This window comes from Cynocephalus volans, chromosome 2 (assembly GCF_027409185.1).
Source record: "Cynocephalus volans isolate mCynVol1 chromosome 2, mCynVol1.pri, whole genome shotgun sequence".
Classification (NCBI taxonomy): domain Eukaryota; kingdom Metazoa; phylum Chordata; class Mammalia; order Dermoptera; family Cynocephalidae; genus Cynocephalus; species Cynocephalus volans.
The window spans coordinates 46405257-46432849 of record NC_084461.1 but is presented as its reverse complement, the minus strand read 5'-3'; the positions used below and the strand labels follow the sequence as shown (position 1 = coordinate 46432849).

At 38.4% G+C, this 27593-nt stretch overlaps 1 protein-coding gene across 1 annotated transcript in view; it reads right to left on the bottom strand.

Moving 5' to 3' along the window:
- The window catches only part of MTREX (Mtr4 exosome RNA helicase), a 99302-nt gene that overhangs the window by 49901 nt on the left and 21808 nt on the right, over positions 1–27593 (bottom strand). Inside the window, exons 7-16 of the mRNA XM_063086617.1 lie at positions 24987–25077; positions 23614–23738; positions 22468–22566; positions 21879–21981; positions 20257–20388; positions 18702–18781; positions 17335–17445; positions 15979–16080; positions 11885–12010; positions 2881–3031 (exon numbers count right to left, since the gene is read on the bottom strand). Coding sequence (XP_062942687.1) covers positions 2881–3031; positions 11885–12010; positions 15979–16080; positions 17335–17445; positions 18702–18781; positions 20257–20388; positions 21879–21981; positions 22468–22566; positions 23614–23738; positions 24987–25077 — 1120 coding nt within the window. The remainder of the gene's footprint in view (positions 1–2880; positions 3032–11884; positions 12011–15978; positions 16081–17334; positions 17446–18701; positions 18782–20256; positions 20389–21878; positions 21982–22467; positions 22567–23613; positions 23739–24986; positions 25078–27593) is intronic.

Genomic DNA, 27593 nt, shown 5'->3' with positions numbered 1-27593 from the left:
TAAGGAAAGAGGAAATAGTTAAGATAGTTCATCAAGGTAAGGGTGAGGGAAAAAAAAAAAAAGGAGATAGAATTTTACTCGCCTGGGTCTTCTAAGCCTTTTTCATTCCTCTAAGGCATACTATTACACTTTTTAATTTTGGCTACATAAAAAAATGAGTGGAATTGCCCTATACCTTCCTGATAGAAAGGAATCTCAAATTTGCCTTTACTGTTAAATAAATAATGGTACATTTATAAAATGGAAATATTATGCTGTCAGTAAAAAACCATACTTTCAAAGGATACATGAAATAAAATTTTTAAAAAAAACAATCAATGAGCCAGCGAAAGTAAAGCATTTAATACAAGGTTAGGCATAGGGTAAATATCTAACAAGTTATATCAATTATAAATACCATCATTACTGATATAAGTACCATTATTACAAAAACTGCACACCTTATTTTGTCTTAAAAAAAAAACATGGAAGAACTACAAAATGTTAACAGTAGTTGTGTACCTGTTTCTGTGTGAGATTAAACGATTTTAACTTTCCTCTATACTTGCTGCATTTTTTTTGTTGTTTTTACAATGACTGTGCATTTTTATTAATAAGATTTATCTAAACAACATTTTTTTTTTAAATCTAGTGGGAAAAGTTATAGAAGTAAATTCAGCTTTTTAATTTTTTTTATATTACTTTATTTATTGAATCAAAATTGATTATACATATTTTGGGGGCACAACACTGAGATATGTTGATCAAATCGATATTATTAACATATATATTGTTACAAATTGTAATTATTCTTTATGCTCCTTGTCCATTCTCTCCCCATACCCCTCTCCCTTCCCTCTCCACCCTCTAATTACCCTAGATTCCTTCTCTCCCTCTGAAAGAATAATGGTTACTCTGGCGATTTGTTGCCAAGATGATCTGTCCAATGCTGAGAGGTGTGATCAGGTCCCCCAATATTATTGTACAGCAGATGCTTCTTCTGTCACTCTGAAATGGTGTGGAGAGACATCCTCTTCTTTTCTCTGCTGGTGACTCTCCTTGTGTTAATGCACTCCAGTGGTTGGTGACCATCTGTGTGGTGGTTGTTACGTCTAGCCGCTTTAGCGGCAACTATGGTTACTGTGGTGGCTGTGGTGGGCCACCCACATGGAGGTGATGTTTTTGGCATGCTCCTTGGTGCTTGTGGTGTGCCTGGTTGTGGGGTGGGTCTGGTCCCTGGCTCCATACCTCTGGTCCCCAGATGGGCCATGAGGCACTGGCGCGGTGTGCCTGGTTGTGGGAGGGGAGTCCGGTCCCCTTCTCCATGCCTCAGGTCCGTGGGCGGGCCCTGAAGTGCTGGCCTGGTGTGCCTGGCTGTGGGACTGGGGTCTGGTCCCCAGCTCTAAGCCTCCGGTTCCCAGGCAGGCCTTAAGGCACTGGTGGTGTGCCTGGGCCGGAACTAATTTTTTGTCCTTTGCTTACTTCTAGAACAGGGAACTTCCTGTGGGAACCAGTACTTGAGCTGTGTGGTTGAGCTAAATTGCTGCTTTGCTGCTGTTTCCCTAAGGAAGGCTTTTTGTGCAGCTCAGGGTTTAATGGTTGACCTTATAGGTATTTCCGGCTCTCCAGAGACCCGGTGGATCTGGGTTGTGTAGAAACTCTGATCTGGGCCTGAGTTTTTTCATCAAACTGCATCCCCTGCAAGTCTGCATTCCCGACCAGTCTCCTCTGAGTGGTCCTGTGCTGACTGAGGGATGGGTCAGCTGTCCTTGCTGTGCCCCAGTGTTCTCCCAGTGGGCCTGTCTCCCCCACTGCCTGTGCTCCAAACACTTCCCATGGGATGGGCCCTGCACTGGTCCCTTGCGATGACTCACTGGCCTCTGAGTGGCTCCCTTTTTTCAGTTGTTCTGGCTTCTTGCTCTTGTGTGGGTCCATGGGAACCCTATGAGTGGTCTTGCTATCCTGGGGGCCACCAAGGCCCTCTTGTCCCCTGCCCCCTCCAAGCAACTCCATCTAAAAGGCACAGCTGCAGCTTCTGCTGGCTCCTGCTCCACATGCTCATCAACTCCAGCTTTAAAGCAGCCATGGCCAGAAATGCTCAGAGCAGTTTTTCTGTCTCATCATGGTTTCTCCCACCTTCATGAACTCTGCACATCTCTCCTCCTCTTCCTCTGAGCTTGAGGCCCCAGCTTGGCTGATGTTACATTTTTATAGTTGTAAATTGGTTGATTTGTGGGAGAGAATGACGCTGGGAACCATCTATTCTGCCATCTTGACCAAACAAGTATTTTAAATCTTTGCCTCTATTTTAACTTTTAATCAGCTCTATTTGATGATCAGCCACACTATCCTTTAAATTAAAGATCAATGCACAATTCTACTTGAACATAGTTACCATAAACACTTAGTTTTTGGACTTTAGGAAGCATCATCTTAATATTAGGAACTTAAAATTCTAAAAAAAGCTTAACTCAAGTCTTATATTTACTTGATCATTCATAAGCATAAGCTATGGCACTCTTTTTGAATAATGAGAAATGGTGAAATGACAAGACTAATATAGACATGCTTCCTACAGGTCAAATTTTAATATACCAGGCTTTTTGTTACATCATTATTCAGGTACATGAGTTATCATGTGATATATGTCTAAGACAATAAATTATACTAAGTTTGACCTAACTATAGAAAAGTGTCCTGCCAGTGTTTCTCACCTTCACTTTGAAATGTTCTAGTTGGTTTCAATGACCAGACTGCAGTTCTACAGTCCTTTATGTAAGGACCAAGATTTGGCTTAATAGAGGGAAAAAAAAAAACTGGCCAAAGCAGCCAATAATGCAGTCATTTTGCTATTTAGTCTCCTAGCTAAACTAGGCCCCGTTACGGTAATTTTATACTTACTCTCTACTACTCCTGGAATTGCTCTATAATGCTGAAACTGGTAAAAGGATTTTTCCAACATGTACTCAGGATTAATTTCTTCTACACGTAGTAAGTTCAAAACCATGTTGTAGGTCAAATGGAAAGCACTATTTAGAGGATCAGCTGAGCCCTAAGAGAGAAGAAAATATGTCAATTTTGTAGGTTTTTCAAATAAATTTACACAAATATTTCTAATCTGCTATAGTGCTTAATACCTTAGTCTATGTTAAGAAACACTAGAGAAATGTACTAGCTCTTTCCTTTAGCTGACCAATACAAAGTGGTAAAATAGTTGCTCTTTGGGAAAGTGAAGGGTAGAAAATTACTAGGACAGTAGTAGTTAAAACACTGTTTGCCAAATATGTCTAGCTCTCTGCCTTCCAAGCACATGACAGGATTGTTCCTTCTGGCATCCCAGTGGATGGGACCAATAAATTGTTTAGGAAAGTGACATGTCACTTCCTGGCCAAGTTTTTAACTGCTGGTGTAAAAAGCTATCTTTTTCCTTCTGGCACAGTGACTGATAATGTTCAAGATGATAGCTGCTCAATCAGATTGGATCCCTAAACAACAAGGATGAGCAGAACCTCCTCTATCAACCTGCAATGAACACGTAGCAGGTAAGAGAAATAAATCTTTAAGTTACTGAGACTTAGGTTTGTTACTACAGCAAAACCTAGCCTGTAATGTCAGAGTACACTAAACTTATTTCAGAAATGAGTATCTTGAAACTCTCAGTTTTCTAGAATGACATAAAACTGCTAATGTTTTTCCCCCAAATTTACAGACCATTCTTTATTTACCCTTTGATAATTCCTTTTTGTCTTCCTAACTGTGGCTGTTACCAAAGAAAGGCTAGGCTATTGACTAGACAGCACAAAATATTTTACTATAAAATACAATGAATTTTATTACAGAATAACGTGACCTAAATTCACAACAAGGTTTACAACTAAAATACTTCACTGATATCTAAACTTTTCTTTCAGCAATGTTTCTTCAGAGTATTTTTTTAATGCAAATACTTTGTAAGTATGAAAATGATTACGAGTTATATAGGAGAATGAACAAATTCTTGGAAGATGCATGCAGAAATACTTTAGAAGTGTCACTATGTATGCCATATACTTCTAAATGACATAGCAAAATGCACAAATATTCTTAGCATACTCAGGGGCTCTTAAATTGAGGTCCACAGGCCAACCTTATAGGATCCAGAATTTTAAATGTATGCAGAAAAGATTTTATAAGGAAAAGGAATACAGTTTTCACCAGTGTCTCAAATGAGGGTATTCCTTAATTCCCAAAAGGTGAAGAGCCACTCACTCCCAGGGGATAATAAGTTCCTAAAACCTTGATTTTTATCCAGTTTTCTTAAAAATAAGGGCGAAAAGGAGGGGTGACAATAGCATGAAAATAAGATTCTTTGGAGAAAAGAGAAATTAAAGACAACTCCAGTTACTTTATAAGTTTGCAAACTGACTGACTGCAGACTTTTGCGTTATTTTCCTCTTCTATTATTATTCTCTCTAAGAAATCTGGGGCTTCAATATGGCAAATATTTATTTGCAACTCCATGCTCTGCTTTTATATTCCCAATTGTTATTCAATATACCCCTCTGAATTCTCAGTCACCTGAAATGCAATATGACTTTTGACATTTTATCCAAGTGAGCCCAGGATAATCCTAACCTGTATCTGTTGTACTGGTGAATTTCACTCTTTCAGTGTCCTAATTTGGATGATAAAATTATATGATTTTACTATCTAAAATGAAATTTATCTCTCTTGCTCTTCCCCATTCCTGACCAACTTTCCCTCTCACATAGATTAATAGTTAATGAGTTCCAGGTAAGCAGTTCTTTGCTGCTTCTGCTTTCTCTCAGAGGCTGAAGGGGAGAAGAGGGCCTTGGTGGCCCCCAGACCAGCAAGACCATTAACAGGGTTCCCACGGACCCACATAGGAGTGAGCGGGCACAGACAACTGAAAGAAGGAGGCCACTCGGAGGGCAGTGAGTCACTGCAAGGGACCAGTGCGTGGCCCACTCCATGGGAAGTGTTCAGAGTGTGTCTGGGTGGGGAAGAAGCATCCAATGTGGGAACAATGGGGTACAGCACAGACAGCTGATCTGCCCTCCAATCAGCACAGGACCACTGAGTGGAGACTGATCAGGAATAAGAACTGCAGGGGGTGCAGTTTGCTGAAAAGACTCAGGGCCCAGATCAGAGTTTCCACATGACCCCTGGTGTACTGGACCTCACAAGACTGGGAAGTACTTTAAAGGTCAACAATTACAACCTGAGCTGTACAAAAAGCCTTCCCCAGGGAATCAGCAGCAAAGCAGCAATTTAGCTCAACCACTGGGCTCAAGTGCTGGTTCCCATAGGAAGTTCCCCCATTTTAGAAGTAAGCAAAGGACAACGAATTAGTTCCAGAGTTTTATAACTGGTGGGGGCAGCTAATAATCCAACATAGAAGTGAAATAAAACACAAAAATCCCACAGATCAGAGAAAAAGTTCTGATATTAACTAGTAAAGGTCTAACACTACTAAAGAACACCTATAAAAAACACCTACAAAACTTAAAAGGACTGGAAGCCCCAAGGCTCCCAAGCCAGGGTCAGGGAGGGCTGAGGGCCTCAGCAATGCCCCTCAGACACAGACATCCATCCCAGCAATGACGACCAGGCCACTGCTGGAAGCGCCTGGGCTCCCAAGCTGGGCAAGTCAGGGACCAAGGGCCTCAGCCACACCTCTCCTATGTCCACATCCAGCCTAGTGATGACCACCAAGGCTGCTGCTGGAAGTGCCTCAGGCTCCTAGGCCAGGGTTGGAGGTGGGGGGAGCCTTAGGGCCTCAGCCACACCCCCACCCCTGAAATGCATATCCAGCCCAGCTGTGACCAGAAGCCATCAGAAGTCCCCTGGGATCCCCTGCCAGAATGACGAGCCTTGAACCCCCTCCTCCTTCACCCTATCCCCTTCCCCTTTCTCCTCTCCCCCTCCCTCCCAACTGCTCCGCAACATCTTGGACTGTAAAATAATAATAATAATAATAATAAATAAATATATTAAAATAGAAGGAAAAAAATCAGTTAAGCCAGGAAGGCTGGGCAGTTAGCTAAACTGGTTAGAGCACGGTCCTGATAACCACCATCAAGATCCTTGAAACAGCCTGCTGCAAAAAAAAAAAAAAAACAACCCCCAAACAAACAAAAAAACCCAACCAGTCAAGACAAAAAAGTGAAGAGAAAAAAATTAAAATATTTTAAATTCACAATTATTAAATTACATGCTTAAATATACAAATGTATACATATGTGCATGTATTGAGTGAAAATTACTACAAATATCATTTAGCCAATAAGCAATGAATATATGTATTTTCCCATCTTTCTGGCTAAGACCAATAAGAAAGTGATTAAATATGACAGAGCTGAATTGTACTAATGTGCAAAATATACATTATTTCTAAATACAAGGTGACTATGAAATCATGTATTTTAATTTTTATTTGAGAAAATAACTTTAAACATTCAGTCTTTCTATTCATACAAGTCCTATTACTGAAGAGTGAATCTCAATTACTCTTGCTTATAAATTATTTCTTTTTTAAAAAGTCATATACTTTATTAAGTATATCAAAGAACAAACCATTGTTTTATGTCAAATTGTGTTTAAACTAATAGTTGAAAAATTTATTTGCATAAAGTACTACAAAGCAGTACCGTATGGTGGTTAGGAGCATGGACTCTGAAGCCAGACTTCCTGAATTCAAAACCAGAATTTGCCATTCAACAATAGGACTTTGGAGGACTTCTGGTCAAGATGGCAGAATAGACGGTCCTCAGTGTCACTCTCTCCTACAAATCAATGAATTTACAACTATAAAAATGTAACATTAGCCAAGCTGGGGCCTCCAGAGCTCAGGTGAAGAGGAGGAGAGAACTATGGAACTCATGAAGGTGGGAGAAACCATGAAGAGAGAAAGAAAAAACTGCTCTCGGTGTTTTGGGCAGCGGCTGGTTTAATGCTGGAGCACATGAAGCAGGAGCACAGAGGCAGGACCCCTGCCCACAACCACTGACACCACCAGCACCTTGGGGCCCCACCCAGGAACCCAAGGACTGGAGCCAACAACCGGACCCCACTTCCACATACAGGCACACCACCAATGCCTAGGGGCCGCCCCAGGGACCTGGGGCTAGCAGCTAGGGACCAGACCCCCTTCCCACAACCAGGCACACACCAGCACCTCGGGGCCCATCTGGGGACCGGAACACCCTTCCACAGCCAGGCACACAGTGCCAGTGCCTTGGGGCCCACCCAGGGACCCAAAGCATGGAGAATGGGACCGGACTCCCCTCCCACAACCAGGCACCCTGTGCCAGCACCTCGGAGACCATCTGAGGACCCGAGGCATGGAGAATGGGACCGGATCCCCGCCCCCCCCGCCACAACCAGGCACACCATGCCAGTGCCTCAGGGCCCGCCCAGGGACCTTGGGCATGGAGAAGGCGACTGGACCCCTCTCCCACAACTAGGCCCACCACACCAGCACCTTGGGGCTTGCCCAGGGACCCAGGATAAGGAATTGGGACTGGACCCACCCTCCCACAACGAGGCATGCAGGGACAGCACATCAGGGCCCACCTAGGGGCCTGAGGCATGGAAAAGGGGACCAAACCTCCCTCCCACAACCAGGCACACCTCGCTAGCAACTTGGGTCCCTAGCGGGGACCCAGGCAATGTAGAAGGGGACTGGACCACTCTCCCACAACCAGGCACACCTCTGCCAGCGCCTTGGGTCCCGACTGGGGACCTGGAGCATGGAGAAGAGGACTGGACCCCCCTCCCACAACCAGGCACATGGTGCCAACACCTCAGGGCCTGCGCTGGGACCCAGGGCATGGAGAAGGGGACCAGACCCGCCTCCCACAACCAGGCAACCCATGCCAGCACCTTGGGGCCTGCCCAGGGACCTGGGGTATGGAACCAGGGACAAGACCCCCCCTCCCACAACCAGGCACACTATGCCAGCACGTCAGGGCCTACCCTGGGACTTGGGGCATGCAAAAGGGGACCAGACCGTCCTCCCACAATCAGACTCACCATGCCATTGCCTCACGGCCTGCCCAGGGACCCAGGATAAGGAGTTGAGACTGGACGCACCCTACCACAATTAGGCATGCCGGGACAGTGCATCACGGCCCGCCCAGGGGCCTGAGGCATAGAGAAGTGGACCAAAACTCCCTCCCACAACCAGGCACACCTCACCAGTGTCTCAGGTCCCGACCAGGGACCCAGGGAATGTAGAAGGGGACCGGACCTGCCTCCTACAAACCAGGCACCCTGTGCCAGCACCTCGGGCTTGTCCTGGGACCTGGGGCATGGAGAAGGGGACCGGACCCTCCTCCCACAACCAGGCACTCCATGCCAGTGCCCTGGGGCCCATCCGGTACCCAGGGTATGGAGCTGGGGACTGGTCTCGCCTCCCACAACCAGGCACCCCTTGCCAGTGCCTCGGAGCCTTCCCTGGGACCCAGGGCATGGAGAAGGGGACTGGACCCCCCTCCCATAACCAGGCATGCTGTGCCAGCTCCTCAGGGCCTGCCAAAGGGCCTGAGGCATGGAGAAGGGGAGCAAACCTCCCTCCCACAACCAGGCACACCTTGCCAGTGCCTTGGGTCCTGCCTGGGGACCTGGGGCATGGAGAAGGGGACCGGAACCGCCTTCCACAACCAGGCACCCCACGTCAGCACCTCAGGGCCCGCTGGGGGACCCAGGGTATGGAGAAGAGGACCAGACCCACCTCCCACGACCAGGCACACCGCACCAGCACCTCAGGGCCTGCCCTGGGACCTGGGGCATAGAGAAGGAGACCGGATACCCCTCCTACCACCAGATACACCGCACCAGTGCCTTGGGGCCTGCCGTGGACCTGAGGCATGGAGAAGGGGACCAAAACCCCCTCCCACAAGTAGGCACACTGCACCAGTGCCTCAGGGCATGCCTAGGGACCCAAGGTAAGGAGCTGGGGACTGGACCCCCCTCCCACAACCAGGTACACCATACCAGCACCCCGGGATCCACTCGGGGACCTAGGGCATGGAACCAGGGATCGGACACTCTCCACAACCAGGCACACTGCCAGCACCACAGAGCAGGCCAAAAACATGTCCCCCATGTGGGTGGCCCACCACAGCCACCACGATAACCATGGCTGCCATGAAGACAGCTAGCTGCCACAACCACCACGCAGATGGTCCACCAGCCACTGGAGCGAATTGACACAAGGAGAGTCACCAGCAGAGATAAAGAAAGAAGGAGGATGTCTGTCTCCACAGAGCCGATTTCATAGTGATGGAAGAGATATCTGCTCCATGATAGTATTGGGGGACCTGATCACACCTCTCAGCATTGGACAGATCATTTGGGCAGCAACAGAGTAACCATTATTCTTTCAAAGGGAGAGAAGAAATCTAGGGTGATTAGAGGGGGGAGGGGGAGAGGAAGGGGGGATGGGGTGGGATTGGACAAGGGGCATAAAGAATAATTACAATTTGTAACAATATACATGCTAGTAATATTGATTTGATCAACATATCTCAATGTTGAACTCCAGAGATATGTATAATCAATTTTGATTCAATAAAAAACATTTTTTTTAAAAGGGAAAAAAACCCAATATGACTTTGGACAAATTATTTAACCTCTGCATGCCTTATTTATATATACAGTGGGGATAATAACAGTAATTATTGTTAGTTGATAATAGTAAATAATGTTTGGGACATGTTGAATATTCTGTAAGTATTACTTGTTGTTACTGTTACTAAAAAAGTTGCCTATAAATTTTTTAATGATGGTAAAACTACCTGAAAAAAATGCTAGGCAAAAAAAATTCTTAACACCAGTTAAGTCTCAATAAAAGAAATGTCTAGAAATGCAGATACACAAATGGGTACTACATCTTTTCAATCAGGCAAACTATAAAATATTCAAAGTGAAGTGTTCCACTTCATGCCCAATAACATGGCTATAAACCAAAAGGACAGCTAAACAAATGCTGGCTAGAACGTAAAGAAATTGGAACCCTCATATACTGCTGATGGGAATGTAAAATGGTGCAGCTGATGAATTAATCAGTCTGGCAGTTTCTCAAAAGGTTAAACATAGAATGACTATATGACCCAGCAATACCACTAGTAGGTATATAACAGGAGAAAAGAAAACACATATTCACGCAAAAACTTATACACAAATGTTCATAGCAGCACTATTCACAATAGCCAAAAAGTGTAAATAATCCAAACATCCATCCATTGATGAATGCATAAATAAAATGTGGTATACTTATACAATGAAATATTATTCATCAATAAAAAGGAATGCTGATACAGGTTACCACATAGATGAAACTTGAAAACGTTATACTTAGTGAAAAAAATCCACATACAAAAGGCCACACATTATATGAGTCTGTTTATATGAAATGTACAGAATAGGCAAGTCTATAGGAACAGATAGTAGAGTAGTGGCTGCCTAGGGCTAGGGGGGGTTCTGGAGGGGGACAGATTGGGAGGAAAGAGGAGTGATTTTATGGACACAGGGTTTCTTTTGGGGTTGATGAAAAGGTTCTACAATTGACTGTGGTGATGGTGACAAAGCTATGTGAATACATTCAAAACCGTGGAAATAAGTAAACTGTACAGTATGTAAATTACATCTCAATAAAACTATTTAAAAAGTTAACTGAAAAATGATATGAAAAATGATAGAACTTTACATTTACAGAGTAACAAATTCAGGAATGTCAAGTAAATGGAATGAAAACTCTACACTAAAGGAACCAAATGCTGTCATTACAATATTACCTCCTACAATCTGACAACTTAATTCTGTTAGAGTAACAAGGAAAGAAGAATAATGTTTGTTATTTCTGGCACAATTTGAAGAAAAAAATAAATACACAATTTTCAGTCTTATGTAATTTTCCTTCCACGAAGAACTAAAGTTATATGGTTTAAAACTCTTAAAAAATGGTTTCCAAGTGTTAATCTTTAAAACTGAAAATAAGACACCATATGATCACCATGAGTATATACAGACAAGGTTCACTTATATAAAAACATATAAAATATGTATGCATCTTTATCTATTTTTGCTTCAATATATCAGGCTTCCCACAACTGTATCTCAAATTCTCCATGCAGTTCCCAAGTCTAAGAAGTTGAGCAGTTTATTTTGTAGATACTGACCTACGTATGTCCTAACATGTTTTGAGCTTCATTTTAAGTAGCTAATGAGCTGGCAATTAATTTTATGTTTTCAATTAAAGTTTCCTATCTTACTAACAGTTTTCTCTAGGGATTTAATAACTTCTTACTACATGAAGAAGTAACAGAACCAGGTCAAACTTCCCTGAGAAGCTCTTCAAAACAAAACACTAATAACTCTAGACCATCCAAAACACAAATATCAAGCAAACAAAATAAAAGGCTAATTTGCAACAAAGCTTAAAAATTTAAATTTATGACTGGGATATTTACGATTAATAGGGTGAACTGGAAAGGTAGAATGCTGAGGTAATTTATTAAACTATCTGGGCTTGCAAAGGTAGTGGAAGCTGACTGTCCCAAACACTGATATCACGTGCCCTACTTCCTGTTGTGACTTGTGCAGGTAAGGGGGCAGGTACAGAGGTCTCTTAAATTTGGAGGGCAAAGTAAATATTTCTGTCCTGTCTGGGGATCCTCACATCCTCTACATTGGATGAGCTGCTTCTCATCTGGTAGATGAAGTAGGATACAAGAGATCAGTATTCTGACAGTTACCTTCTACTTTCCTAAACCCAGATAGTTTAGTAAATTAACTCATCTACTTAAGAAAGATATCTGAATTGACACAACAGATTCTAAAGTGGCTTCTGGAGTATGTTTCTAGAATTCTTGGTAAAGGCACAGAATCATAACTTAGTTACCTTAAGTAGTTGTTTTCCAATTGTTGGGCTCATCTTTTCATCCACCATAAGAATTACAATACCTCTATCATCCATCCCCCTCCTTCCGGCACGACCAGACATCTGAATGTATTCACCAGAGGAAATCTGAATAAACGTAATTAAAATCTGGAGTTTAGGAGAAAACCTGATACAGAAATTCTGAACATTTTTCTTACTGTAAAATTCACAAGTACAAGTTACATATTCTAAGAAAGGAAACATGATTAAAAACAAACTTCTAGGAGAGATTAAGTAAAAGCACAAAAATAAAAAACACTTGAGAATAATGTTACAAAAGTAAATTTTAGCTCCAAAATGACTTAATTTTAACACTAAGCCAAATGTAGAGGAAGCTGAACTGATATCATGTGACCTACTTCCTGTTCTGACAGATAGAGAGCAACTCACGCAGGTGAGGGGAAATCTATACTGTTAATCTATATTTCCAAATACACTACAGCTACTGGGAATTATTAGCTAATTCAAAAAAATACCTTTATATGCCATAAAAAAATACCTTTCAGCTAGATATTCTAGAGAAGAGCAAAGTCTAAGAAGCAAATAATGACCCAAACTCAACCATGTATCAATTCTGACCTGATCATAATTAACTTTCTTAATCTGCAAAATGAGGTTAATACAAAATTAACACTTTAAAAAGAAAAGCACAATTCTCTCCTATTTTCTTGATATATATCGTGTCCTTGGAGTTCAGTAGAGTTCATCTGTCACTAAGAACAACCTAGTGGAGAAAGGTTAGTGAAATCTCCCGGCTTTCAGAGAGGCACTGAACCACCTGAACACTATGCAAAGTTTTTCCTATAAACAAATGTGTTTTTTCTCCTATAGAAAGAGTCCAGATTCTAAAAAAAATTATGACTCAAGAACAGTTAAGAGGGATCAGTCAGCATGGCAGAATAGACGGTCCCCAGTGTCATTCCCTCCCACAAATCAGACAATTTACAACTATTAAAAAGCAAGGACAGCCAAGATGGGGCTGCTAGAGCTCAGGGGAAGAGGAGGAGATACCTATGGAGTGCATGAAGGTGGGAGAAGCCACAATGAGAGAAAGAAAAAACAGCTCTGACCATTTCATGCTGCTGTTGTTTAAAGGCTGGAGCTCCTGAGCTCATGGAGCAGGAGGCGGCAAAAAGCCGCAGCTGTGACTTTTGGATGAAGTTGCTTGGAGGTGGCAGAGGAGAAGAGGACCTTGGTGGCCCCCAGGTCAGCAGTACCACCAACAGGATTCCCATGGACCCACACAGGACCGAGGAGCCACAACCACTTAGAGGCTGGTGAGTCATCACAAGGAACCAGAACATGGCCCTTCCCACGGGAAGTGTTGCAGCATGGGCAGTGGGGGAGACGGGCCCACCAGGAGAACGCTGGGGCTCAGCAAGGACAACTGATCTGCCCCCCCCAATCGGTGCAGCACCACTCAGAGGAGACTGGTCAAGAATATAGAATCGCAAGAGGTGCAGTTTGATGAAAAGACTCAGGCCCAGACCAGTGTTTCTATACAACCCAGGTGCATCAGATTTCACCAGATCCGGAAGTACCTATAAAGTCAACCACAAAAAGCCTTCCCCAGTGAATCAGCAGCAAAGCAGCAATTTAGCCTAACCACAGAGCTCAAGTACTTGTCCCCACAGGAAGTTCCCCCAGTTTAGAAATAAGCAAAGGATAACAAATTAGTTCCAGTGCAGAGTTTAAGTGGTCGGAACAGCAAATAACCCAACACAGAACCGAAAGAAAAAACAAAGTACCCACAACCAGAGACAAAATTTGATAACTAGTAAAGGTCTCATTTCACCAAAGAACACCTACAACACCTACAAGGACCGGAAGTCCCCTGGACTACCAAGCCAGGAAGCAGGGAGGGCCAGGGCCTCAGCCATGCCCCCCAACACCTGCAACCAGTCCTGAGCATGGGGGCTGAGGGTCTCAGTGCTATACCTCACCTGACAAGTGCAACCACCCCGGCGACGACCACCCCGGCGACGACCACCCAGCCAACACAGGAAAAGCCCCAGGCTCTCCTAAGCCAGGGCAGCAGGGGACCGTGGACCTTGTCCACACCTCTCCCCAAGCTCTACCAGCCCAGTGACAACCAGCAAGCCTCAGCAAGAAGGGCCCCAGGTTCCTGAGCTGGGGTGGTGGGGTGTGAGGACTATTGCCATACCTCCTTGACATCTGCACCCAGCCCGGCAATAACCAAACTACCATTTGAAGCCCACCGTCTCCCCTATGGGAATGTGGGGGATGCCACAGGCCTCAATCCCACCCTTCCTCCTTCCTGTTTCCTCCATCCTATTTCCTTCCCCTTTCCTCTCTCCCTCTCCCTCCCAACTGCTCTACAACAACATCGTAGAATGTAAAAAAGAAATAATAAAGTTAAAAAAAAAAAAGAATAGTTAAGAACCACTATGCTATAAGAAAGCCTTCTAATGATGGCATCAAAAACAGGCTTTACAACCTGGGAGCAAGAAAAGCACCAGAAAAAAACACCACCAAAGAAAGCCAACTTTATAAAGATCCAAGATCAGAAAAGAATGCTTGAAAAAGGCAGTCCAATAAAATCCCAACAGGGCCCAAGAGCATCATTACATTGTGGCACACTACAATTTTTAAGGTTCATAGTTATGATCTTGGGTCATGAAGAAAAGGTTGCTTTGTTAAATCCCGTTATACGCTTCTCATTATCCCAGGATCCATGTACCAACCATAAAAGGACAAGGAATGCCAAGGAGTAATTAAAGTCACAAAGACTTATTTATTTATTTTCTAGTGGCATTAATTTTATTCATAGAATGAAGTAATTTCAAACTATTACAAAGAACTAAAAAATTTACATTACCTTAAAATATAAAATACATGAAAGATTTTTAACTACTTCACAATCACAAGTTATATTCTACATGAATTGGCCTTCTTTCAATTTAAAAAAGTTACAGAAAAATTTTGAAGGCTATGTAAATATTTCCAGAGAGATACGGGCATTGCCTCATTAATTTAAAAATGTTAAACTAACCAAATTACACTTAAATGTTTCTCTTGTACAGTGTCCAACACATTTTAAAATAAAATAAATCAAGAAAAATGCTTTGCCTTTTCAGTTCTAACATGGGTACTTTTCAGGGTTTTGATGATTAGTATTTACTGCCAGAAACTTCTCTAAGCAGAATCACCAATTTCAAGGATAAAAGGTTAAGTAAAGAACTACTTGCAATTCTTCCCAAATACCAGATTATGTATTTGGCTCGCACTGAAAACTCAAACTAGAAATCTTTCCTCCATACCTGCTTTTCACTCCTGCCAATGCTCCACTGCCTTCGTGACAAATACCCATCTGCTGTTTGCTTATTTCAAGGACTGCCTTCTCTGAACCCTTTTATACAAGTGATTTCCTTTCTTATGCTGTATCCTCCCTACACATACTTCCCAGAGCATTTACCATATCATACATTATTGCATGTCTGTCAACTTTCACCTGCTACTAAGTTTCTTTAGAGTTGGGATTGTTTTTTCTTTTAACTTTAGCATCCCAGTATCTACCAGAATTCTAAGTTTAAAAGTGTCACAATTGTTTCTGAAAGGGGTACCTGCCTCCTGATTAATTTTTTACCCCAGTTCACTATTTCATTCATGCTCCCAACTTTCTTTCCTGCTGCCTCGGAAAAGATGTGTGTGCAAACCTGTAAGAACATCTATTTACATTTGAAGGGCAAAACTCTGAGCTGCAGCTACAGCCTCTATAACAGGGGAACTTTAAATACCTTAAACTTCAGATATAAAAATTCTAGATAGATTAAAATATCTTAAAGCCTCGATGCATCATTTGCACACTTATCCGCCATCACCAAACTCCTTAACCTGAAGGAGTCTTTTTTGCGGGGAGGGTAGGATAGAAATTTAAGGGAGCTGAGGTTTAACCCTGTTGAATTTGTATTAGCTCAGATACAAGTTCTTAAGTATTTGAGACTAAAAATCTCAAAGATTACATGAGCCAAAGTCATCTTAAGTAAAACACTTAAAGATAAAAATTATTTCAATGTATAAATTACTTTACTTACCCATCGAAAATCCTTCCCATCAAATTTGCGGGCATTTGTAAATAAAACAGTTCTAGCTGGCATGTTAATTCCCATAGCAAAAGTCTCTGTGGCAAATAAGGCCTAAATAAATGAATAACTGTATAATTAAACATGTATCTTAAGCAGAAAAACTAGTTTTATAATTTAAGTGTAAATAAATCTATCATTGATTTTTAAAAATTAGTTATTGAGACCCTACAACAATAATACACGTTATTCCCAGAGGGATTTCAGTATTTTACATATAAAATTATTAAATAATATTTACTGTCCCTTACATCCCAGAAAATCTGTAATTCAGGGAAAATTGTCTTCCTTAAATTCTAGTGGTGGTAACTGAAGAGACTACAACTGGTCTAATGAACACCACTTTAGGTTGGAGAATATTTTTCTAAACATAGTGAAATTTCTTGGCCTCTTCACTGATAATACAGCAGTTTTGGGGACCACTTCACCACTAGGATCTCTGAGACTGGAATCAGTGACTCGAAGTTTACTTCTAAGATTTTACCAAGAAAAACACTGGATCAGGCACACAAAGATACATGTACAAGTGAAGTCAGTGAAGTACTAAATTTTCATCAATAGAAAAGATAATAAAAATACTTCATTCAGTTCATTACAGAATTGTTATTTGTTAAAAAAGACCTAGGTATAAATACTGATCAATTCTTTACCTAAAGTACCTCAAATATATTCTTCAGGGTGAGTAAATTCTTTTAAATATTCTACTTTGCACTGAGGTCCTCACAATAAATCTTTCATATAATTTTAAAAATTCTAATGATTTTTAAACAAAATAATGTATGAGTCATAAACAGGCTTATGATTACATTTTCAGGTTGTTTCCCCTTTTTAATACCCCATTTCTGGGTATAGACACAATGTCATTTATTATTTTACTATACCAGACTCTCTTTGATTAAAATTACAACATCCTCAATACTCTTTCCTAAGACTAACAAGCAATTCTCCTTGTCTCCTCTAAACTAATCCTTTTAATCTGTATGTAGAAGAAAAGTTCACCTATTGAATCAACATCACATCTAATAATTAAATAGCACCTTCTCCAAAATTCTACAATACCCAATAGTATTACTACTTCTTACTTTAAGGAAACAAATAACTTTTTTTTTTTTTACCTACATTACAAAATTTATGAAGTATAACACTACATATACAAATCAAGTTCATTACTTAACTCATTCCATATAACCTAGTTAAAAAAAAAAAACACACACAACATAAAACTGCCTATGAACAATGTTTTCTATAATTTTCAAACTGTTCATACAACACAATTCTGTGCCATAATAAACAGAAATGAAATCATACCTTTATCAATCCTTCAGAAAAAAGAATTTCTATAGTTTCTTTCAAAATAGGAAGTAAACCACCATGGTGAATACCAATCCCCCGCTTCAAAAGAGGAAGTACGTGTTCAACCTGTGATTTTGGAATATTTATTTTACAATGATATGAGGGAAAGGTTACTTAAAAATGTTTAACCAAATTAAGAATAATTGGTAATTAAAGAAAGTTCTGTATCTAAAGAAACTGTTAATAAAACCTTTTCAGAATAAAAACAAAACCCAAATCTATATTCCTACAGATTATTAAACTCAAAATATAATTCTGGCCTCGCTTTCTTAAATATAAAAGGTATGTTTTAAATAAACTTTACAAATGCTTTGCTGCTTTAAATTTTCCAGCCTCACTTCATCTCCTCTAAAAAAATTACAAGCTGTGATGGCAGAATTTGTATCTGTAAAAATAGAAGATATTGGCAACTCAAATCCCCCCAAAATAATTAAACATAAAACATATTTAACATGAATATGTACTTTATCTAAAAACAAATGAATTACTGAAGTGTTCATTCTCATTACCATTCTATCAAATGCCATTATAAACCTACTATTAGAAGGGTGCTAGGACGATAAAGATGTATAAAGACATGGCTCAGCCCTTAGACAATAACAATTCAGTTGAAAAGAAAAATTACAAAAAAGGTTTGTAAATTAAACATAACTTTAAATGCCAAGGAACATGCTATCACAATCTTATGGTAAATCTCTTACAAATCAAAGCATTCATTTGTAAAGCAGACTATGACCTCCCAATTTTTCTTTTCATACCACAAAATTAGTTTGGTTTAAAGTAGTTCTCAGTTTTAGATGCACAGTAGAATCACCTGGGGAACTTTGGAAAGACAGTAATGAATAGAACACACACCAAACTAATTAAATCAGAATCGCTGGGAGTGGCACCCAAGCATTAGCATATTTTAGAATTCCCAGGCAATTCCAAAAGTCAAAGAATAAATATGTTGGATTAAAGCAAAGTAGATGTTAAATTCCTCACTAAACATATGATTTTCATTAGGTGTGCTCTCTCGTTTTGTGTGGTAGCCTTATGAATTCAGAAATTTAATGACTAAAGTTTTTATAATATTAGGAAAATGGGGAGAAGTTTCCAGGCTATGGTAGTTTTCACAGAAAAGTTCCTTCAGGCAGCAATCTTTCCTCCCGTCACCTTTCCAAAAATTTAAAATACAAATCAAAATATCAGTTCAGTACATATTGCAACACATATGCTGCAGTGAGCAAACAATGCAATATAGTAACAAAACCAAGAAATGCAAAGTGAATATATGCTCCACATTAAAATCCACACTTTAGTTACTGATATTAAAAACTCACTTGAGGGAGCTTTTTATCTTCATCAGACAAGCAGTCAATTGCATTACTGAATACTTCTTCAACCATCTTCTTTTCTTCATCTAAAAGAAAATTCAAGGGTATATAAATATCAAAATGGGCCAGTGATACCAAACTTCACCCACTATAAAAAGTAAGAGTCTATAAGAAGAGTCACCATTAGATGATCAAAAGGGAAAGTAAACAAAAATTATAATTTATAAAATGCGGTTCCTTGCAAAACATACCCAGCACTTAATGCATAAAGTACTATCCTATAAAAACAGTAAAAATACACTGAGTGCTTTACATGCAACATTTAATTCTAACAATTGTAGAACACAAGGAATTATCACCCATCTTTTACTACTGAGGAAAGTAAGGCTTACTATAAATAATCAGCACTACTATGAACTGTTAGAGCAACAATGCCAAAGCCCATGCTCTTAACCACTACACTGCTCTCTTATACAGTTTCTATCAACTAACAAGTACTCAATAAATATTTGTTGAATTAATGAATACACAACCCTGAACTTCAAGCATATTCAGCACTGGCATTTAAGAGAAAACATTTATAAGAGCAATTCACTCAAAAAACATATACAGCATTGGCTTTAACAGGCTATGTGGGTTATCATTTGTTACTTTAACCCATAGAAAGTAAAAATTAGCTTTAAAATGAATACATTATAAAAAACAATACCCACCTTGATAAAGAAAACAATACAACAGAAATTTAATTTTGGATGAATTTAAGATTTATTTACTTTTCACTGTAGAGGATTACACATGTAAAAGGCAGAACTGAATAATAACTGGGTTGGTATTCAGCTATGGTTTGAATGTGTTCCTGGAAGTTCATGTGTTGGAATCTCTGTCTTTCTCTCTCTCTCTCTCTCAGATGTAGGCCCACTGACTTTGGACATCCCAGCCTCCAGAACTATAAGAAATAAATCTCTGTTCTTTATAAATTACCCAGAGTCAGGCATTGTTCAGCAGCACAAATGGACTAAGACAGCCAGGCTGTGCTGCTATCTAGTTGTGTGACTTTAAGTGAGTTACATTTACAGTTAATGTTTAGGAATAATTTATTAATCTGCCAAAAGTTATATTACTTTGAGAATTACAGCATAGTTAACCAAACGGCAGGTCTTCCTGGTTTGGATTTCTATACAAATAAAGCACACTACTACCTACATAGAAGGTGGTTGCACCAAGAGACCTACCCTTAAGTAGTCAAATACAGAATGACAATAAATGAGGAGTTTATGGTAATAAAGTGTAAGGAGGCATGATTCTAATGTTTCTCAGTAGGGGTCTTTAAATTTTACACAGAGCAACTTACTTATATCTTTCCACAAAAGAAGAGAGAAGAAAGAAAAGAAAATAAATTATAAATCAAGGGACTCAAAGTTTTTACAAATGTACAGAGTACCTACTACTGTAACTAAGGTGAACTGCATATCCTAGTAATCCACAACAGATATATTACCAGAAATATATTTTACACTCAATTTTCACATAACATTAAAACCATACTGAAATTATGTAGTACCTGTGTTGAAATCTAATTTGGTCATTTGAAGTGCATAGGCTTCACAATCTTTCTTACTAAAACTGAAAATAATAACAGGTTGAAAATTTCTTTCCATAATCATCTTCACAATTTTGAACACATTCGATGGTCCTGCAAAAAGAACAGATAAACCATATCTAAAAATTAACTCAAAATGAATCACAGACTAACTGTAAAAGGTACAACTATAAAACTCTTAAAGAAAATATAGGAATAAATCTTCATGATCTTGGGTCAGGCAAAGGATTCTTGGATACGACACCAAAAGCAAAAGCAAGAGAAGAAAAACATAGGTTACTTGAACTTCATCAAAATGAAAAACTTTTGTGCTTTCATGGACACCATCAATAAGATAAAAGGATAACCCCAACTCACAGAATGGGATAAAATATTTGCAAATCATCTATCTGATAAGGGTCTAGTATCCAGAATATATAAAGAACTCTTATAACTCAACAACAAAAGGACAAAAAATCCAATTTAAAAATGGACAAAGGATTTAAATAGACATTTCTCCAAAGAAGATATACAAATGGCCAACAAGTACATGAAAAGATGCTCAACACCATTAGCCACCAGAGAAATGCAAAGAAAAATAACACTGAGATACCACTCCACACCTACTAGTATGACTATAACCAAACAGATATATAATATTAAGTATAGCCAAAGATGTGGAGAAAATGGACCTTTCATACACTCCTGATGGGAACATAAAATGATGCAGCCACTCTGGAAAATTATCTGGCAGTTCCTCAAATGCTTAAACATAGTTTTTCCATATGACCCAGCAATTCCACTGCTACGTTTATACCCCGGAGAAAAGAAAACACATATTTACACAAAAACTTACAGTACACACACGAATGTTTATAACAGCATTATTCACGACAGTCAAAAACTGCAAACAACCCCAATGACCATCCACTGATGTAGAAATAAAATGTGGAATATCCATACAATGGAATGTTATTTGGCCATAGAAAGAATGAAGTACTGACACATAGTAAAACATGGATGAAACTTGAAAACATTATGTTAAGTGAAAGAAGCCAGTCACAAAAGACCATATACATGATTCCATTTATATAAAATGTCCAGAAAAGGTAAATTCATAAGAGACAAAAACGTAGACAAGTGATTGACTGCCTAAGTCTGGGTGTTGAGGAGGGCAGAGGTTGGGGAAAAATGACTGCTAATATGTACAGTGTTTCTTTTTGGGTTGATGAAAATGTTTTGGAATCAATAGTGATGACTGCACAACTCTATGAATATATTAAAAACCACTGAGTTGTACATTTTAGAATAGTGAATTTCATGGTATGTGAATTATATCTTAATGCGAAAAGTTGTTTGTGGTGATGGCTGCATAATTCTGTGAATTCCACTGAATTGTACACTTTAAATGAGTGAATTTTGTAGTATCTAAATTATACTTAATGTCATACAGGAAAGAGATCAACTTTTATATTTTATCACATATCATCTAGATATTTATATGGCTTACTGAGAAAAAAATTAAACAGAATACAAAAAATGTTATAGTAATCTGAATATACAATTTACAGGTAAAGTTTTCTCAAAACAAAGTTCCAAATTACCTTTTGTTCCTCCTTTCCGTCCCTTCTGATCTCCTTTTGCCAAATCTCCTGCCTCTCGAAGCACTTGCATAGCAGTATTAAAATTATCTTCTCTAAAATCACCCTGAAATCACAGATTGTTTTTCTATGTAACTTCACTAATATTTAATCATAATTCAAACATTTTTCATACCTCAAACAAAGCTTCCTCAAATAATAAAAATAATTTAAAATAATAATTTTAACAGAGATCAGTAAAATAACTTAAAAATTATCTGTGGTAAGAGGTAACAAAGGTGATAAAGAAGTAAAGAAACTGGGAAAAGCAAAACTTAATGTCCAGAGCTCCTATTCTCCAGGTATTTTTAGCTAGAAAGGAGGAAAATCTAATTCATGCATTAAAAAAGCCACAAATCCAAAATACAATTTTAGAAATAAAAATTTAAAAAAAAAAAAAAAAATCTATTTTGTACTGTGAAACTACTGGACACACACACAAAAAAAAAAAAAAAAAAAAAAAAGGACCTCTACCATTCTTCTCTAGTTCAAAATTAAGGAAAAACAATAAACTATATCATCATAAATATAAGGATGACAATTACTCCCTTACATTTTCATCAACCACAAGGTGCAGGCCATCTCCCCCTGCTGGAAAAATGTAGTGTTGCAATGGAGTAGGCCGATAATCTGTGTAAATTACATGACAAGGCTGTGAAAAGAAAAGAAATAATTAAATAAAATTTTATTTTTTCAAAATAAAACTGCATATTGAGCTACAAAGACTTTGGGAAAACAAAATTGTAAATTCAACATTTCAAAAAGAAAACACTGTTTTTTTAAAAACTTCACCAGACTCTTAGAGAAAAATGTAGAAAAATTAGGTCTATCAAATTATACTACCATCTTCCCAATTTACCAATTCCTTAATCAGGGCAAAATACACAATCTGAGCTTCAGTTACTCATTACTTAACCCTGGCATGCTGTAACTACTTCTATGGAGTAGTATGGTGATACAAACGATCCCTGAAGTAAAAATGGATCTATTCTGTCCCACAGAGGCTTTTCAAAACGTTACTAAAGCAGCAGGTTGATCTAGCTCTTACAGAAGATCCACTGGGCTTCTACCCTACAAAGCAACATGGGGGGAATGTTAAAAAAACACTATTAGAGAGGTTACAAACAAATAAAAATCAATTCCTAAGGATATTGGTGCAAAGGAAACATAAGGGCAGAAAAATACAACCAAGAATAAATTCAGTACACATAAATAAAATGCTTGTTATAAGGTCTTTATAGACAGTAAAGCTGAACTAGAAAAGCAAAATGGAAACAGTCAGTAAAAAGTCCGTGTTCACATGAGAAAAATGAAATTATATGCTTAAGAAATGCCCAGCTTTTCTTGGTACCAAGGCATTAGAGGAAATTCTCTCTACTTTGTACTCATGAACCAATGTCTTAGTAAACATAGTAGCTTCCAAACCTGACAGATCATCAGGATCAACTTGGGAACTTTGAAAATCAGCGCGTCCAAGGCCCTACTCCCAGAGATATGAATGTACTGGGTATGAGATGGGACTTAGAAATCACTATTTTTTTCAACTGATTTTGATAAGCTGTTTGATTTGAGAAGTTGTTTCATATTAAAATGTGTTCTTTACTCTGGACAGCATTAGGGAAAAGTATAGGAAGGGAAAAATAAAGCCAACTTAGAACATTTTAAAAACTGAAGACATCAAAAAAGGGAAAGAAAATACCTGTTTATGTAAATGGCAAATCCATTCAGCAAACTGTCGGGCATTTGGAATAGTAGCCGAAAGAAAGACATAGTGGACATTATCAGGAAGCAAAATAATAGTTTCTTCCCATACTACACCACGCTCTGAAAAAACAAATATACCCTGGGATTCAGTGTCACTTTGTGACAGTACCTAAAATTTTTTTCTCATATGCTTTATAGTTAGAAATGGAGACCACCTTACACCAGCATATTGTTAGCCGCAGAACCTTACTGAAAACCACTTTTTCACCATGATTCTATCCAGTAGAAAGTTAGTACACTAAGCCACTATAAACACAACATACTCGGAAATATATTGCCTGCAAAGAATAGTTCCAGACTGAATCCTTTCAAACAGCCTAACAAGGGTCCCGATGACAAGGCAAGGGAATATTATTTCCACTTCACTTTGAGAAGCAGAAGTTAAAGGTTTGTAGAAAGATATAGCAACAAATTTCGAAGATACCATTACCATTCCATACGGCATCTTTCACTCAAATTACCCTTATGATCCTCTGGAGATGAAGATTTGAGGAAAAGCAGAACCATAAGTCAGTTTTTATTAAGATGGGGAAAAAAAAAAACCAAAAAATCCCTTAAAATAAACAAATCAATACAGAATTCATGGTTTTAAAACTGAAACAAGTGTTTACAGCTTAATTTTATAAATTTGGAAAGGATAAAATATTGAAAGGGTAAAAAAAAAAGTGGTTCCTTAAATTGCATTACATTCTCCATAGATTAACTCAGTACTACAGTTTAAATAAAAATTAAATCTTATTTTAAGTGTGTACATATTAAATATTTAACTTCTCAATGTGTTTGATAATATTAGCCCGCTCAGCACCCCCAAAATTCCAAGCACACTTGTTTTTCCATTATAGCAGTATAATAGCCTAAGTAAAGCGCACCTGTAATTTTTTTTGCTCATTTTTATTTCATAATCCCCACCTTTTTTTTTTAACAAAAACATGTATTTCATAGCTTTTTAAAAATATTCAACTTAATACAAATCAAGAAAGTTAATTTTGTAAGCTAGAAGTTTTAGAAATTCTTTAACATTATTTATATTAGAGAACTCTGTATCAAAAGCAAGCCAGTTTTAACTCCACTGCCTCTGTTTGAAATTGAACTTTCTCACCCAGCAGAAGTTACTATTTAAGGAGGTGTACTTGAATGAAATCCTACTGGAAATATTATTTCACATCATCTACAATTTAAAGAAGCAATAGTTTATTATGACTCCAGCCACACAAAAATTCAAAGAAAAATTTAACAACTTCTTGTTCAAAATTCCTAACGCCATTCTTAAGGGAAATACGGTACACATCTCAACACTGAGGAATATACCTGAATCTCTCATGTAATGAATTTCATCAAATATGACCCAAGCAACTTCTCGCATAACTTCAGAACCTCTATATAGCATACTTCTTAAAATCTAAAGGAAAAAATAAAAGAGTTATTTAGCAGGATTTTGATATATTTAATAGTTAAAAATTTCTTTCCAATGAGGGGCTGGTCAGTTAGCACACTTGGTTAGAGCGAGATTCTGGTAACAACAAGTCATGGGTTCAGATCCCTGTACTGGCCAGCTGCAGAACAAACAAACAAACACAAACCAACAACAAAATACTTTTTTCCAATAAAAAATTTCATATGTTCTTTATTAAATGGAAATATTACAATAATTTTAGGGGGGTTATGTCTTTAAAATATTTCATAAATCAAATAAAACCAAAGTAAATAACTTCTCAACAGTTACTAAGCAGATACAATCCATGGAGAGAATTATTATCACCTCTATTCTCCATTTATCTAGAATACAAAGCTACTTCCTTATAAGCACAGCACTTACACAAGATTCACACTTTCTAGGATATCAGAACAACTTAAATTATCCTATATCCACAACGCTGAATCTCAAAATATTTGCCCATTTTTTCTGCCTCCTCTCCTCAAAATATGGATACTGATCTTTATAGAGTTAAGAAAATCTTCAACAGATGCAAGAAGACTTTGAGAATGGATAATAAACTTACACTGGGCACCAAGATGAAAAAGTGAGCAAGGTCTTTGGCTGGATCTCCAGACCAGAAGATAATTTATGCTTTCTATTTAACTGTAAAGTGTAAAATGCAGCAATATAGCTAAAGTATGTACAAAAATACTTACACTACAGTAAAAATAGCTAATCATGTCCAAAACTTAACTGTAACTATGGGAAGAAGCTAAACATAATACTGCCATTTAAAAATAAGTTACTCCTTTGTTGGGAACCTTCTGATAACCGCTTCAATCTCCTTTATTGTTACAGGTCTGTTCAGGTTTTCTACGTCTTCATGGTTCAGTTTTGGGAGCTTGTGTGTGTCCAGAAATTTATCCATTTCCTCCAGATTTTCAAATTTCTTGGCGCATAGTTGTTTATAGTAGTCTCGAATGATTCCTTGTATTTCAGATGGATTAGTTGTAACAACGCATTTTTCATTTCTAATTTTTGTTATTTGAATCTTCTCTCTTCTTTTTTTTGTTAGCCATGATAATGGTTTCTCAATTTTATTTACCTTTTCAAAAAACCAACTTTTTGATTCATTGATCTTTTGTACTATTTTTTCGGTTTCAATTTCATTCAGTTCTGCTCTAATCTTCATGATTTCTTTCCGTCTGCTAACTTTGGGTTTGGATTGTTCTTGTTTTTCTAGTTCTTTAAGGTGAAGTGTCAGGTTGTTCACTTGCCATCTTTCCATTCTTCTGAGGTGAGCATTAAATGCAATAAATTTCCCCCTTAATACTGCTTTTGCAGTATCCCACAGGTTTTGGTATGATGTATCATTATTTTCAATAAATTTTTTGATTTCCTGCTTGATTTCTTCTTGGACCCATATGTCATTAAGTAGAATGCTGTTTAATTTCCATGTGTTTGTATAGTTTCCAGAATTTCGTTTGTTATTGATTTCTAGTTTTAATCCACTATGGTCTGAGAAAATACATGGGATAATTCCAATTTTTTTGAATTTGTTGAGACTTGGTTTGTGACCTAACATGTGATCTATCCTGGAGAATGATCCATGTGCTGATGAGAAGAATGAATATTTTGGGGTTGTTGGATGGAATGTTCTGTAGATATCTGCCATGTCCAATTGGTCTAGAGTATTATTTAGATCTTGTGTTTCTCCACTGATTCTTTGCCTAGATGATCGGTCCAATATTGACAGTGGGGTGTTCAGGTCCCTTGCTATTATGGTATTAGTGTCTATTTCCTTCTTTAGGTCTAATAGAGTTTGTTTTATAAATCTGGCTGCTCCAACATTGGGTGAATACATATTCATGATTGTTATGTCTTCTTGATGCATCAGTCCTTTTATCATTATGTAGTGTCCCTCATTGTCTCTTTTTATGGTTTTTAGTTTAAAGTCTACTTTGTCAGATATAAGAATAGCTACTCCTGCTCGTTTTTCTTTTCTGTTTGCCTGGTAAATCTTTTTCCATCCTTTCACTCTTAGTCTATGTGAGTCATTATGGGTGAGGTGGGTGTCTTGAAGGCAGCATATAGTTGGGTCCTCCTTTTTAATCCAGTCAGCCAGTCTGTGTCTTTTGATTGGGGAATTTAAGACTTTTACATTAAGAGTTGTTATTGAAAGGTGTTGATTTATTCCTAGCATTTTATTGGTTGTTTGGTTGTCTTAGGTGTCTTTTGTTCCTTGCTTTCTGATTTACTGTTTGGTTTCTGTGTTTGTTGGTTCCTTAAGTTGTAGATAGCGTTTTTGTTTGTTTGTTTTCTCTTCATGAATGCCATTTTTATTATACTAGTAGGTTTAGATTTTTCTTGGGTTTTTATGGCAGAGGTAATTATTTTTCAGGAACCAAACGCAGTACTCCCTTGAGAATTTCTTGTAAGGGTGGTTGTGTGGTGGTGAACTCCCACAGTTTTTGTTTGTCTGAGAAATATACTATTTG